Below are 16,126 nucleotides of genomic sequence, written 5' to 3'. Positions count from 1 at the left end.
CTATGGTGTAAAAGTTAATAGATACTAACTTTTAGATTTGATTTTTCTAAAAATTTGCTAACTGCTTTACTTTTTAAGTAAATATATTTTAATAATATTATTTCAAATTAATATAATTTGTTAGGTCTATTTTCAAATTTTAGTTTATTTATTTTTTTATAACAATTTTTTTAAAGAAATTATCAAATAATTTATATTAAATAAAAATAGTTAAAATTTAAATCACATTCAATTTTGGGTTTTTTTAAATATAGAAAAATAAATCAAAATATTTATAATATAGCCAGTTTTACTATCAACGTCTATCATATTGATAGTTCTAAAATTTTGTTATTATCAATTTTACCATTTGAAATAATTTCCCTTCAATTTTAAATAAATTATAAATTAATTATCCATATAAAAATAATTGGACAATAAGCCTAATTTGGTTCATATAACTAAATACGTGTATCGAAAAATCACTATGAATACAAGATTTAGTGCATTGAAAATCACTTCGACATAAATCTTTTGACTCAATCATTCGTGAAACATGCTGTCTCATTACTCTCAAACTTCTTAAAATAAAGCATACTTTGATGCTTCTTAAATAACGACTCCAACTAAAAAAAATAATATTATTGAAAATTCATGAACAATTTCTAGAAATCACATAGAAATTCTTCTAAATCATATATAATCATAAATTTCATAATATTTAAATTAATAATATAACATTTCATACAATAAGCCACCTACAAAATTATTATCGATGACGCTCTAGATTGTAAGCTATTCAATCGTTGAACAATCATGCTAAAATGAGCATCTAGGAAATCATAACACCTAATATTCATTCATTAATATTCAATTTTCTATCTTTGTACATTATCCATTGGTCAAACTTCCAATCCCAATTTCTCTTTCATCTACTTCTAATGGTCATTCTTTCTCATTTTCCAATCCCAAAATCAGGAGTGAATGGAATTTGGCTTTCTATCGATATCATCGCCTTGTAAAATTACTATTTTAACCTTTCTTCTTCTTTCTTTTAAAGACTTTTTATTTTTTCCTTTTTTTTGTGTTTCTTCTTCTTCCTTTTTCCTTCTCGCTGTGTTTATTTTTCTTCTTCCTTTTTTATGTGTTATTTCTTCATTCTTCTTCTTCTTCCGATTTTGTTTTGTTCGTCTTTTTCTGCATTCATCTTCATCTTCGCTTATGCATGCGTTCGTCTTCGTCTTTATCTGCTTTCATCTTCTTCTTTCGTTGTGATGAGGAGCGAGAGCGAGAATTGGAGAGCGCGATGTGGAGCAAAAACGAGAGCGAGAATCGGGGGACACGACAGGGAGCGATAGCGAGAATCAGAGAGCATAATGGAGAGAGAGAGTGGGAATCAGCGAGCGAGAGAGGAGCACAATGGGGAGCGAGAGCGAGAATGACTTCAAGGGATAGACCCTCGCATGCATATGGGCTCAAGTTGATAATTTCACACCGTGATAATGTAAGCGGTCATCTTTCATTTATTTTTTAATCATGAATCATTTTTCATTTGGACTCCATCTATCCAACGGATCCCTTTGGCCTCCAACTACATTTAAAGGGAAAAAAAAGAATAGTAATATAGAGAGGGAAAAGAAAAGGAAGTTGGTGGCTTCTCTAAGAAGCCAAACAAATACTATAAAATAAGATAAATAAATAAAGTAGGTGGCTTCTTCTCGAAGCCACGAAAAGGGAGAAAATGAGCTTATTTATTTATTTTTAACAACATGGTTCAAAATCAAATAACCATATGAACCCAATGCGATGTTCAAAAGGTTGTTGTACAAATATTACCTCATTTTTTCGAATTTCATCCTCCAAATTCAAATAAGAAATTTGAACTTTTATTTTCATCTGCATGTTTTCTTTCTCCAATTGCATATAGACAAAAACTGGTGTTAAACATCGTGCACAAGGTTAAGAGTTTGCTCTCGCTACTCAGTTCTTGCTCTTGATTTTTTTTTTTTTTTCGTTTCTTCATCTGTGATAATTAGATGTCAATGCTTTTTCCTTTCACTTCCACTCTTCCCTCTTTGTTGTCCAAAGTCAAAGAGTAATCGTCAAAGTTGAAGTATATATAGTAGCAAGAGTCAAGAGCCAAGAACCGAGAGGAGAAATTGTCAGAATTAGTATTCAAAAGTTTCCATTTTCATCATATCAAATGTTTTGAGCTTTCTATTGACAATCTCGAACATAATTAATATTAATAGTCTATATACTTGGGGTTTCTTGGTGAAATCTTGCACAAGATTATTGAGATTCAATATATTTCCCAAATCTTATTTAATAGTAATGTGAGATTCATTTGGAGAATCGATTTGGATGATTGGTAAACCTATTTGAAACTTTGAAATTAGATAATAATAGAAACATAAATTGAGGAAAAGATTTGAAAAACTAAATAAGATTTGATATTCTTGTAAAGATAACCGAATTTAGAGTAAATTTGAAAATTTATAAGATTTGGTATAAGATTTGCAAAGATTACATAATATTCGAAAAAATCAGTAGAGCTTGATGTAAATGCTAGGTGAGATTTCATTGAGAAGGCCCATAACAATTGGTAGGGTGAAAAAGATTAAATTTTTATCCAAATCTCGCTAGTTGATCTCAACCAAGATGGATCGGAAAAAACTATTTCAATGAATTTTCAATAAGAAGGCTAGTTCTTAAAGATGAAAACATTTGAGAGTTATTTCTAACAATTTTCCAACCGAGAGCTAACATATATATGCACAATAAGGTCTTCCTATAATTTTTGCTAATGGTGACACAAGCAAATGTTAAAAAAAAAACCTTAGGTTTTAAAAAGTTGGACATATTCTATTTTGAGACCAAAATTTGGATCAATTGTGCAATTATCTCATTTTTTGGTAAGTTTTCCATCGTTAGTGATGTTGGGGTTGATGCCCTAAATTTCGTGGTCTTGTAGTTTGTAAATTTTATTTGTACAAACAAGTTATTTATTTAATAAAATAAGTATTATTTTATTTGACATTTAATTGCATTAACCCAAAACCAATAAACTAAGATTCAAGATTATTCGATGTAACTTAAACATGTATATGAAGACATACAGGTGGATCATGTTTATTTAATAACCTAAATGGTCTGTAGTAGATGGATATGGTTGGATACTTTATCCTGGTGACACTATGGATACAACCCGCTTTGTAGTTGTTACAATTATTGTAGAGTATTACAAACGATCTGATCTTTATTCATGTAGAAAGGTGTGAATGGGGGTATCATATGCAAAGAGTTTGTATAAGACCGAACCACGAAATGATTAACCTCTCTTTATAACACCGTTACTAGAAGAGATTCATTCAACTAGGATGACCATAGGTAACTTGATCTTAATCCTGAGTGAGTTGTGAACTCCTGCCATGAGGGCAATCCTCATGGGTGAGAGTGACCAGATTTGCCGACTCAATATGCCTACCATTTCGGGAATTTGTTTGATTGGGGAGCTTGGAACACAACTACACAATAAGGATTTCACTCATTCCCGTTGTTAGGATAAGTAGATAAATGACTCCTTTAAGGGCTGATTCCGGGTCTTGAACAAAGAGCCGCCTTGCCCTCTCTTGGCCCGAGAGGGGTTTAGTTATAGTTGGATTATGACTTATTAAAGGGATTAGTGGTACTTAGGGAGTTAAATGTAACTACAGTGGTAAGACGATAATTTTTACCGAATTGTACTTACGAGCAATGTGTAAAGGGTTAACGGACTGTTGACTGGTTATATCCAATGGACACGAAAATATATTTGCAGTGTGAGTAGTGCATCTATAGATCTTTAGTAGAGTAACTGACAATTAATGAATGTTGATTAATTTAATTAAAGAGTTTAATTATTTAATCTCATATCATTGGAGCTTCAATTTGTAGGTCCACAAGGTCTCTTGTTAGCTCAATAAGGATTAATGAGAAACAAATTAATTTTGGATTAATTTGAATTATTCAAACTAATAAAGGGAATTAATTGTATGAGATACAATAAATATAATGTATGTTGATACATTATTATAGAAAGTTTAATGAGAGAAAAAAATATTTGAATATGATTTAAATATTAATTATATGAATATTACTCATAAAAACTATATGTTAAAATTGATATAAAATGATTCATATTAATTAAAATTATAGGTTATAGGAAAGAATATAAACTATAGATTATATTATTTGTGATATAATATAAAAACTATAGTTTATATTATATGTGATATATATAATTTAGATTAATTAATATTTCAATTTGAATTCAACTCTCAGAGAGTTATTATGATTAGTGGAGGGAGTTATTTCACAATTCTCTCTCATCTCTCATGAGGTTGTCTAAGATGGAGGAGAAGTTTAAGTTTTTATGTGATATTGTTTTTATGCAGAAAGACACTCCATCATCATCTTTTTCCTCTGCATTTTTTCTCTCAAGAACATTTTCTCCTTCTCCTTCACCAAAATTAAACCAAAAGTCCACAATTATCTGTGATTCTCACTTTGAGAATAACACGATTTCCATTGTAGTGATGTCCTCTTTGTTGTGTTCGAGGCCTTGCTATGAAGCCGAGTTCATTGTGTTGCTATGAGTAGGAGAAGATTGTGTTCTTGTCGTTGGAGAGGGAATGCATGAAGAATCGGGTCTTCAAGGGTTAGTATTCAATTTTCCTTTTTTCTCTCTGAATTATATGTAAAAAGCATGCTTAGGGACTTATATGTTTATCTTGTTTCCATCCTCTATTTTATTGAGTCATGTAAAAACAAAATTCGAAGACACGAGGTGATCATATGCTTCCGCTTCGAGAATTTAATTCCTTCAAATGAAATATTATGATTATTTTAGTGTATACTTTCTCATTGAAGTTTTGCTCTAAGTGAATTTGCATTTAATATGTCTTTAAACTTTTATGTTTTATTGACCACTTTAGTAATTATAGTCAAATGTAAAGGCCAAATTAAATATGAGTTGTGGAGGGAAGTTATCACCCAAACCATCAGAGGTATCTTCCTAGAAACCTTCCATTTTGAAGTTGCCAATTAAGGATAACAGGAGGAAGTTTTCTTTTCCATTTTCATCTTATTCTTGGAAAGTCTTCAACTATTTTACAACTAGCTTTCTATATTTCAACGTGTATAGAAGAGTAGTTTACGTATCTTATAAAGATTATGATGTCCCTTGTTTTTTCAATGTAACATCCTCAAACATATGCTTTAGATAGAAATTACATGCTTTGGGTGTTAGTTTGATTCTCTTTTCTAGTATTCTTTATATTATCTTAGTTGTGTAGCTTTTATTCATTGAGTCTTGTACTTTCAATAATTATCGATCTTGAACCTTTAGCATTAGACTATGTTATTATTTTGCATCTTTGTTGTTTCTTATTTTATTGAGTCTAGTTTTTTGTTCAAGAACTCGAATTTCTTGTTTACTTAAGTACCTTAGCTCTACCCTAGTTTGGTTCAAGCAAGCTTCTTGGCATCAGCCAAGCATAATTTTCTTTTGGTGAAGCACTTTAAAGTTGAATTAGCCTACCAAAAGAAAAATAGTGACCCTAGAGTGACTAATGGAGTGTAATTGTGAGGATTTTGCCTTCGTTTTTAACTTTGTTTTTCTAGTTTTTTTAATTGTGAGTCTTTAAAGATTCTTTAGTCTTTTAAAGCTTTGAGAGTCTTCTGACAACCACATAAATATTTTAAATTAGTGAAAAAAAACCTCAAAATCTTTTAAGATGAATTTGTATCTAGCATTTGTTGAACATGACAAAAGTGAAATAAGTTGCCAAACAACAAACGCGTCAAGATAGTGAACAACCAAAATATTGAATGCAAAAAGAAAATCACTTTACCACCCATTCAAAATTGCACCTTAGATTTTTTAACTTAACTAGATTATTTTGCAGCCTAGCCATCTAAAAATAAGCCACCCCACAATCATTAATAAGTTTATAGAAAAATAGAACAATTTTTAAGAGTTCAAGAACTAAACAAACATTTTTAAGAATTTAACGACCAAAATAAAACAAACTTTAAAGTTTAGGGACTAAAATAGGGTTTAAACTACAATTATAGCTCAACTAACATAAATTTTATATTATTCATCTCAAGATCAAATGTTCAGACCTCTTTTTGGTAATCATTTTGTCTTTTTGTTTTTGTTTTTGAAAATTAAGTTAAAAAACCAAGTTAAATTTTTAGAAGTTGGCTAAGAATTCAACTATTGCACTTAAAGAAATGCAAATCATTGAAAAAAAAAAAAAAAAAAAAAAAAAACTTAATTTTCAAAAACAAAAACAAAAAATCAAAATGGTTACTAAACATGACATCCGTTTTCTCACTTCACATGTTGTCCAAGAAAAAGCTTAACAATGACATTGTGATCCTATACTTTGACATTTGTTCAACTTTAGTCAACATATTTTCAATTGCTCAATTTTCGTCTATTTTCAATAAATCTTAAATTTAATTTTTCAAAGTCAGTTTTTACCGAAGTTTATTATTATTATAATATTTTTTATGCAAAGTGATACAATAGGTAGGTGAATATTTTATCAAAATTTATAGTAAAATGGTTAATAAATAACCAAAAAAAAAAAAAAACAACAACAAACTAGTAGTGGGACAAAATTTAAATGAGTAAGTGTAACAAAAATTGTACATGAACTAAAATTGTATTTAAAAGGAAAAAAAAAAAGAAAAAAAAGGAAAAAAATAATGTGGGATCCCACATAATCCTAAATTGGTGTCCATGAAAATGGATAAGGGGCAGGTAGATGTGGACGATGATACACTGAACTCTCATCGCCATTACCATTCTCCGAGTTTCCTTTTACAATTTCTTCTTCCTCTGAACTCTCTGAAAATGGCGTCAGCCTCTGCATTTACAATTTCCCCATCTTTCCCAACCTCAAGCTGCCACAAACCTAAGAGGAAACAAATGTCTTCCTCAGCTATCTTCTGTCAAAAGGGTTCTCAGCTCAGGAGGGAGATTTTGAAAGGATTCACTCTCCTTCCTCTTTCCCTCCCTCTTTTAAATCCACTTCCTTCTGTATCCAAAGAGATCGAAGTTGGCTCATATCTCCCTCCCTCACAGTCTGACCCTTCTTTTGTGTTCTTCAAAGCTTCCCCCTCTGACACCCCGGCTCTTCGTGCAGGTATTATGACTTTTTTTCTCTGTTTTTCTTTATCATAATTTGGATGAATGTAGCTAAGTTTTTAGTTCTTTTGACAACCAAAATTTTCATTTTAACAAATGGGGTTTGCGTTCTGTTGGTTGGAGACCTTTTTAGAATGTTTTGTTTCCCTAATTGATTCTTTGGCTTTCCGTAAGGTTTCAAAATTAGAATTATGAACCAAACCAGTTTGAGATTTTTGTTATTTTTGTCGTGACTTATGAGAATCAAATACTTTTTGGTTGGTTGTTTTGGATAACTGCTTCTCTGAACTTAGTTGGAAAACTATGTGTGAGTATTGGTTGCTGATCAGTTAACCATCTATAATTGTGAGGTGGCTTATGGCATAATTGTGGTGATTTGGGTTGAGCGCAATAGCAGGGTATTTGGAGGGGTGGAAATGGATACTAGTCATATTTGGTCCTTAGATTCTATGTTTCCCTTTGGGCTTCAATTTCAAAGACTTTTTGTAATTATTCGATAGCCACTATTTTATAGAGTTGGATTTCCTTTCTTTAGTGAGATTTTCCTTTTTGTGGGTTTGGCTTTTGAATGTTCTCGTATTCTTACATTTTTTTTCTCAATGAAAGCTTTTATTTCTGTCAAAAGGATGGCATAACTGACAGCAGTAGGTATTCCTTGAATTGGTTTGTTCGTTTGTGAGCTGGTGTTTTAGTCTGCATTGGTTGAGTTAACAAGGGTGTGAAAATTTTCGTTGGAAACTGAAGGTGAAGTGAACTTGAACCTTGGGTGGGTGTTTTGGAAGATTGTATGTTTCTTTATGTACTATATACAATAGTACTTACTTCAAGCGCCTTCTTGAAGCTGATACCTTTTTTCTTCTTCCTCCTTCTGAAGCTGATACCAATAAGAGTTTCAATGTCACCTATCCGATCAAATAGTTCCAGAACATCAAGAACTTAGAGTGCAAGATATAATTAACCAAACATTGGAATGTAAAAAGCTGAAAAGAAAAATTATCAGAAGATGCATGTGGTTCAATCTATATAATCTACATCCAGTGTCTAATCCCAACACAATTTTATTTATCATATTGAGGAACAAACAATCTTGAGAACATAGCCTAAGGTTTAAGTTCACTCCATTTCATTTCTCAGAGAACTTTTTCATAACCTTGGTAATTCAACAGTCATAGTTGATGCATCTATTGCGTTAATCATAGAGACTATGTAATGCAACAAAAGAAAGCGAAGCAGCAGTAGAAGTGCATTGAAGAATGACAAAATGTTTTACAAGATTTTCTATATTTGAAAAGGAACTGCCCAAAATAGATAACTTTTGTCATGTTGTGAGGTAGCTTTGAAAGTTTTTACTTTTTCCTTCCTAAAAAGAAGGCTACAGTGAGTGCTCCGGTTGGATGTAACAATAAGCGTGTTAAAAAAATTCTCTGAACAATGTGACTTTTCTACCCCTAACAAAATTAGGATGGCATATGAAGGAAATTATTTTTGGTAGACTATTCGATGTCCCTGTAGAAATACAGAACGTTCTGACAAGGTACCAATGATATCTACGATACTGAATGATACAATACTAAAGATTCTTTGACATCAAATGATCCAATACCAAAGAGGCTGTGACATGGCTCATGGGGGTAAAGTTGGAAAACGCACAATAACATCAAAAGTTCAAGATTGGTGTGGATCGTAGTTGAGTCGCCAGTTTTGTGTGACCACTCTTGGATCAATAAGGAAATGATTGAAAATAGTTTTGTGGGTTTATCATTCTCTTTGAGGTGCTCTTTCATTTCCTTGAGGTGTCTCCATTTCTAAGTTTTTGAAGTCTTCTCATCTCATCTATTGACGCCAATGAGAAGTTTTATACATGGTGATCTCTCTAGATATGCCTTTTGGTTGGTCTTAGATGAATGTTGAACACTTGAAGCTCACTGAATGTTCTTTGGTTTATGTCAGTACTTGGGGACTCAAAAGAGTACCAAAACATCATCAGTTTCACTTAATAAATTTCCTTGGGATTCTGGATAGCATTCTAATTGTGAACTAAATTTCCAATTACGTGCTGTTATGCCACCCAATCTTCAGTTTCATTGTGTAGGAAACTGCCAATGCTAATAGCTTCTAGATTTTTACCATACTTATGGCACAATTAGTTCAGATGATGATAAGGAAGGATCAATGGAAAGTGATTTAAAATGGTGAGAATGTCTTTCGTTTTTTTGCTACTTTTTATTGTGAGAGATTGCATATTTGTTTGGATTGACTAAAGAAAAAAGTATCTTTAAGAAGTCATTTTTATTTAAACTCGTTTGATAAAAACTATTCAAATACATTTTGAGTGTTTCAAAAGCTATTTTGAGTGGTTACCAAACACTTCAAATTTTCTTCCAAATGACTTATTTTTGCAAAATTAACCACTTGAAAAGTTTAATCAAATGCACCATGCATTGCATCCAGTTATACACGTTTTTTACTCGGCTTATTTTAGTCTCCATTTTTGCTTCATTATTAGTTATAATTGTCTTTCTTTTTCACTCTCTTCGATTTATAGGCTAATGGCACTAGAGATTTAGTTCTTTGCAGGAAATGTGCAACCATACCAGTTTATTCTGCCCCCAACTTGGAAACAAACGCGAGTAGCTAACATTTTATCTGGTAATTACTGTCAACCCAAGTGTGCAGAGCCTTGGGTGGAGGTGAAATTTGAAGATGACAAACAAGGGAAAATCCAGGTAGTGGCTTCCCCTTTGATACGTCTGACTAATAAGCCTAATGCTACAATTGAAGACATAGGTAGTCCTGAGAAGGTAATTGCTTCTCTTGGCCCTTTTGTTACTGGAAGTACATATGATCCCGAAGAGCTCCTCGAATCATCAGTCGAGAAACTTGGTGATCAGACGGTATAATCCTACCTGTGTCTTTTAGATCATTTTTTTCCCTTATAATCTTTCTTAATAGAGATATGAGATTTGCTTATCCTCACTGCAGTAAATTGTTTATTTAAGAAACTTATAGTTCAGTTCTAGATTCAATTTAGACTCTATTATTTTAAAAGCTCATTTTCTTACCAGACTGTTTATTAAAACTTACAAATGTACCTAACCAGTTAGCATTAGAAAGAAATAACAAAAATCCAATGCGATTAGTGTTTGTGGCTGAAGTAGCAGTCATTACCATACATGATTGTTTGCACTTTGTAACAGGATTAGCCTAGCCTCCTTTCTACTCTTTGATCAAAATAATATTTTAAAAAACAACTAAAGTTTAAAAGCGAACTTAATTTGAAGGGAAAATAACTTTTTGGTCCTCAGGTTTTGGGTCTAGTTTCTATTTCGTCTAGATTTCAAACTGTTACACATTTAGTCTTTAAGTTTCGAGTTTAGTTTCAATTTAGTCCTAGAGTTTTAAAATGCTACAAGTTTTAAGATTTGAGTTTTGTTACAATTTGGTCTCCAAGTTTCAAGATTTGCACTTTTGACCTCGATTTTTCATTAAATACTCATTTTTGGTTTTTAGTGTTAATGTCTATTAATTAATTCAAAAGAATTATAATTAATTAAGTTTCACTATTATTATTAAATTAATTAATAGACATTGATACGAATGATTGAAAGTAAGTATTTAATGAAAAATCGAGGTTAAAAATGTAAATCTTGAAACCTATAAATCAAATTGAAATCAAACTCATAACTTAACGACTAAATGTGTAATGTTATGAAACTAAAAATCCAAATAGAAACTAGACCTAAAACCCAGTGATAAAAAAGGTATTATTCCCATAATTTTACAAAATCGGATTTCTCTTGCTCATTATTAAACATAACATAGGATGACAATGAAACTTTCAAAAGCATAGATACTAAAAAGTACTACAATTGAAAGGAGTTTAGAGCAGCTTCTTCTAGGTTTAGATTTATATACTTAGTTCAGTACATCCTCAATTTAGATAAAGTTCATTTGAACTCAACTACTTTGATGATGAATACTCATTAGAAGCTTGTTTTTTTATCTGGTTTATGCAGTATTACAAATACACACTGGAGACTCCTTATGCTTTGACGGGTACACACAATCTGGCTAAGGCAACAGCGAAAGGGAGCACAGTTGTGTTATTTGTGGCTAGTGCCAATGATAAACAGTGGCAGTCTTCTGAGAAAGTTTTGAGAACCATGCTTGATTCTTTTCAGCTCTAATTCCTTAACGCAGCTTGTATTTGGTAATATTTAATATATGTTTCTATCTTCACATATGCTGAAGCATAATCAGAGTGTTCTTCAACATTCCTGTTGCACCATAGCATTCTTTAGCTTTCTTTAATGGGTGATTATTTATTTTTGGGTGATGATTGAGTCATGATTTAATGGACTTTACAGACCTGAATTTGAAGTTGTCTGACAAAGAGCTGGACATTGTATTTTGGGCTATTATTTAATCTATTCTCTCTCGCTCTCTTTCCTCCAATTTATTTCCTTACTCACATATCGCTCTCCTCTTTCTCATTGTCTCGCTATCTCATTCTCTCTCACTCTCTCTTTTTCTCGCTCTCTGTCCTGGATCTCGTTTTGCAACCCAACGAAAAGAGGAGAGAAGAAGTTGGCCAAAGAAGAAAAGCTTAGTCTCCTGAAGAAGAATGCCTCATTGAAGCTAATCACGTGGTCTCGTTGGAGAAGAAGGATGAGGAGGAAAGCCATAGAGGAGGAAAAAAAAGCAACAAAAAAGAAAGGAAAAAGAAAAAGGAAAAAATTAAAGATAATTTTGTAAAGTTGCTTGATGATGTAAGCAAACGGTCAAAATTATTAAGTTTTAAGAAAGGGGCAAAAATCATCTTGGGCTTGGGATTTGGGTCTTTTAATCAATTACCTCAAGAAGCTTTAATCTTTTGTAGAGACCAAGTTTCTCACGATGTGCCTTTTCTTACCTTAATTTAATTATTTTTAGGTTAGATTTAGTCCATATCTATTAGATTCTTGAATTTTCAAAAGTATTTAATAAATCTTTCAATTTTATGTCTTATTAAGATCTATTAAATATTTTTTTTTCAAATTCCTATAATTTCTCACAAAATTTAAAAATTTAAAATACTGTTAGATACAAAACTCAAGTTTATATCTAATAAATCAATTAATTTTATAAGCATTGAACATGCGAAAGAACCTCATAATTTACTAAGTGTACCAAAGGACTTCAAGTTGGAGAATGAAGAAGCAGAAAAGCTTTGTTGCTCTATGCACAAGGTGGTAATGCTACAACACAAGTATTCTTTACCATTGATAGCATACTTACACAAGTATTCTTTACCATTGATAGCATACTTTGTGAGCTATTTTGAAAGAATATTTATTGCTAATTTCAGTACTCAATTGATCACTTTTAAACACAATTGTATGTTTTGTAGTGGAGCAATTGGATCAAAACAGACTAATGAAAGGATTTATAGAGAAATGTATGATCAATTGGACAAAAATGGAAGGAAAAACTAGAAGTAAAATAGGCCAAGAACACAAGAGAGCAACATTCACCAGCCATGCAAACTGCACACATTTTCGGAAATAACCAAAGTTTTATCTTTCACGACTTGTATCTAGAAAATTTGTTAAAATAGTTTTTTTCGATCCATCCTAGTCTAGATCGACCACCCAGATTTAAATAAAAAATTAACTTTTTCATCTTATACCCAAACTATGGATTGTTTTGGACTTTCTTGGTAAAATCTCGCGCATGATTAACAATAAGATTTTATATAATTTTTTCAAATTCTATTATCTTATACCAAATCTTATGTCAAATTATATTTTCAAAATTATCTGAATTTACTAATAGATTTACGAATTATCCAATAATGCTTTCAACATCTCGACACGCCCAAGACGTAAAGATTGCATCGACGATAGGAGATCAACACGTCGAACCTAATACACATTTTCCATTTTTTTCACTTGCATTCATTTTCCTTAGTTTTACTTCAATTTTACTTTTCTTTCTCATAATAAAATCAAACTTTAGTACATGTGATATTTAAGAGCTAGAAACTCAATCCTGATGACAATATTTGTAATTTACAACCTTATGCACATACAACACCAGCAGCACGTCGAGACAGTCCGCCTTGTATGAAGGCCAATATCGTTTCAAACACAACTTAAACAAATATGACTGCTTCAGTCAAACTATCCTAATAATAGAAGCAAAGAACATGTGTGACTGAAAATGGATTGAATCACTCATTCATCACATTACATACTTACATTAACAATCCCACTATCCTAAACAAATATCATCATCACTCATCCAAGAATTCACTGCAAATATGAATCGCTTGGATTCTCATTTCCAACTAAGTCTATCAGAAGTTCAAACAATAACTCTATTCCACCATTGACATTAACACTCAACATCATATTCAAGTGCTTTTGATGCATGTTCAGCTGCTTTCATATCCAAATTCAGTTGATCAAGTTTTGAATAAATTTCACATGATTTAGGATGAGCAGCATCACCAACTGAGAAGACATGAATTTTCTTATCTATCTCAATCCAGCTCCACCCTGCACTTTTCCTTACCCTTTTTTGTTGCATCTCTTTTCTAATCTCACCCAACTGTGTCCATAAACCAGCTCTAGCATAAATATGAGCAAGCGTTACATAGGGTGCAGCATTACTTGGATCCATCTCGATTAATTGATATGCCACCTCCCTCCCAAGCTCAACCTCTTCATGAACTTTGCAAGCACCTAAGAGGGAACACCACATTACGTAATTGGATTCGTAAGGCATTTGCTCCATCAATTGCTTGGCTTTTTCTACATGCCCATTTCTGGCATAGAGGTCAATCAAACAAGCATAATGATCAATTTGAGGATCTAATCTGTATTCACAGCTCATTTTATTGAAATATTCAACTGCCTCGTTTAGTAATCCTGCATGATTACAGGCAGTTAAAACTGCATTAAAACAGACATGATCAGGCAAGAAACCTTCTTCAGTCAACAAACTCTCAAAGAGCTTTAATGCTTCTGAGCCTCTACCACATTGAGCAAAAGCCATTATCATCGATGTCGACAAGACACTGTTCTTTTCTAACGTCTGATTGAATAAAAAAAAGGCTTCGTCCACACTACCACACTTCGAATACATATCTAGCAATGAACAGACTACGAACACATTATTTTCTGATCCCATTTTTGTAACTAGAGAGTGAACTTGCCTTCCTTGTTCGAGTACTGTTAGACACCCACAAGCATTTAAAACACTAGTTAATGTATGATCAGTTGGGCTCAAATTACTAGCTCTCATTTCTACAAACAGTTTTAATGCCTCTTCCCCATACAAGTTTTGAGAATACCCTGATATCATAGAATTAAATATGATATTATCCTTCACCGTTGTCTCATAAAAGAGCAGAGCAGCTTCTTGTACTCTTCCTAGTTTAGAGTAACAATCAATAGTAGAGCTAATTACAAAATTGCTAAAAGTAAAACCAAGTTTGATAACATGAGCATGAAGCAAAGTTGCAAGATGAATCTGAAGTTCATCCTTCAAAGTTAGGCATGAACTAATAACAGTGGCATAAGTAAAACAATTGGGTCTAACTTGAGTTACCAACATATTCTTAAACATCAGGATGGCTTCACTCCCACACCCATTTTGAGAGAGCCCTGATATTATAGAAGTCCAAGATACTTGGTCATGAGTCTTCATATGAGAGAAGACCCTTTTGGCATTCACAATGGCATTACATTTGGAGTATAAATCAACAAGTGAACTGTTCAAAAATAAGTTCTCTTCAAATCCAATTTTGACAATTTGGGCATGAATTTGTAAACCCAAGAACAAATTATGTGTTTTGGCACAAGAATTAAGAGCAGAGCATAGAGAATACTTGGTTAATTTTGCTCCTAAGCTGCACATTCTGCAAAGTAACCCAATGCTTCAGAGGCATTAACACAGTATCCAATTTTCCTTTCCTAATAAGTAACATTCTGACATCCCTTTCGCTGAGATTTTAGGGCGGATGAAAGTCGATCGTATCATAGCAAGATGCTCGCAACATTTGCAATCCAATTGTTGACTTGAATTCCTTGGATTTCAGCTCGCCGGAAATGATAAACGGACGAAAGAAATGAAAAACTGTCGATCGCGGCCGAAACAAAGTCGAAACATAGCGAAAAAATCATAGAAAACTCAAATTTCAACAGAAATTACGAGACTCATCATCAATCGATCACTTTACTCCGATAAATGGTTCGGGTGACTGGAATTTTCCCGGCGGAGGAGCATTACAGTTCGAGACTTCGAGTAATTAGGGTTTTCGATTACCATTTTCTACTGATTCTTCTTCATTGGTGACGGCTAAGGGAAGAGGCGAGGAAGGATATGTGGGTTTCGGCCGAACCAAATATGCCTTTGGTCGGACCGCTGTTCTGTAGCTGAACCGGCCGAGTTGAGTAGTGGATGGTTCACCAAGGACCAGCCTTTGGGTTTAAGATTTACCTTCATGTTGCTTAACTTTTAAAATTTTCCAATAAAATATATGACTTTTTATTTTATTTCTACTACTATGACATTTTAATTATGTGTTTGATAGTTTCTTAATTTGTTTGAAAAGTTTTCCTAAGTTTTTAAATTTTAAATTTTGTGTCTAATTAATCACTAAGTCATTATTGGGTAATCATTTGGTTTTTTTTTTTTTTTTTTAGCTTTTAAAAACTAAGCACGTATGCCCTTTTCTCAACTTTGAATTTCTATGGTACATTATCAAATTTCTATATTAATGGTTTAGAAAACTAAGCCAAGTTTTAAAATATAAAAAATAAAATAGCTTTTAAAATTTTATTTTTTTTAAGATTTTGACTAATGGTTCAAATGTTTATTTAATAAAAATGAAAAATATGACAAAAAGATGGGGAGAAAACGAACAGAAATTTCAAAAACTAAAAATTAAAAATGAAATGG

General features: G+C 32.2%; 2 protein-coding genes across 2 annotated transcripts; one reads left to right on the top strand and one right to left on the bottom strand.

Moving 5' to 3' along the window:
• Nucleotides 1-6,763: 6,763 nt before the first annotated feature.
• Nucleotides 6,764-11,995, top strand: LOC120083646 (psbP domain-containing protein 6, chloroplastic). The gene is made up of 3 exons (XM_039039480.1): nt 6,764-7,178; nt 9,758-10,074; nt 11,197-11,995. Exons 1-3 carry the CDS (start codon nt 6,773-6,775, stop codon nt 11,365-11,367), a joined length of 894 nt encoding a protein of 297 aa, XP_038895408.1. The 5' UTR covers nt 6,764-6,772; the 3' UTR covers nt 11,368-11,995.
• Nucleotides 11,996-13,186: 1,191 nt separating this feature from the next.
• On the bottom strand, nt 13,187-15,537 carry LOC120084223 (pentatricopeptide repeat-containing protein At3g12770-like). Its single transcript, XM_039040127.1, has one exon. It carries the CDS (start codon nt 15,080-15,082, stop codon nt 13,556-13,558), a length of 1,527 nt encoding a protein of 508 aa, XP_038896055.1. The 5' UTR covers nt 15,083-15,537; the 3' UTR covers nt 13,187-13,555.
• Nucleotides 15,538-16,126: the final 589 nt, after the last annotated feature.

The sequence above is a fragment of the Benincasa hispida genome, chromosome 8 (genome assembly GCF_009727055.1).
Source record: "Benincasa hispida cultivar B227 chromosome 8, ASM972705v1, whole genome shotgun sequence".
Taxonomy (NCBI): Eukaryota; Viridiplantae; Streptophyta; class Magnoliopsida; order Cucurbitales; family Cucurbitaceae; genus Benincasa; species Benincasa hispida.
Note: the sequence above shows the minus strand (reverse complement) of the source record. Positions and strands in the feature narration are given on the sequence as shown.

What these genes read in the sequence shown, in the direction of transcription:
- LOC120083646 (XM_039039480.1), top strand. Translation starts at nt 6,773, where the DNA reads ATGAAAATGGATAAGGGGCAGGTAGATGTGGACGATGATACACTGAAC. An exon ending in CACCCCGGCTCTTCGTGCAG is followed by an intron (nt 7,179 to 9,757) that starts GTATTATGACTT and finishes AGTTCTTTGCAG; the next exon opens with GAAATGTGCAACCATACCAG. An exon ending in AGAAACTTGGTGATCAGACG is followed by an intron (nt 10,075 to 11,196) that starts GTATAATCCTAC and finishes TGGTTTATGCAG; the next exon opens with TATTACAAATACACACTGGA.
- LOC120084223 (XM_039040127.1), bottom strand. Translation starts at nt 15,082, where the DNA reads ATGTGCAGCTTAGGAGCAAAATTAACCAAGTATTCTCTATGCTCTGCT.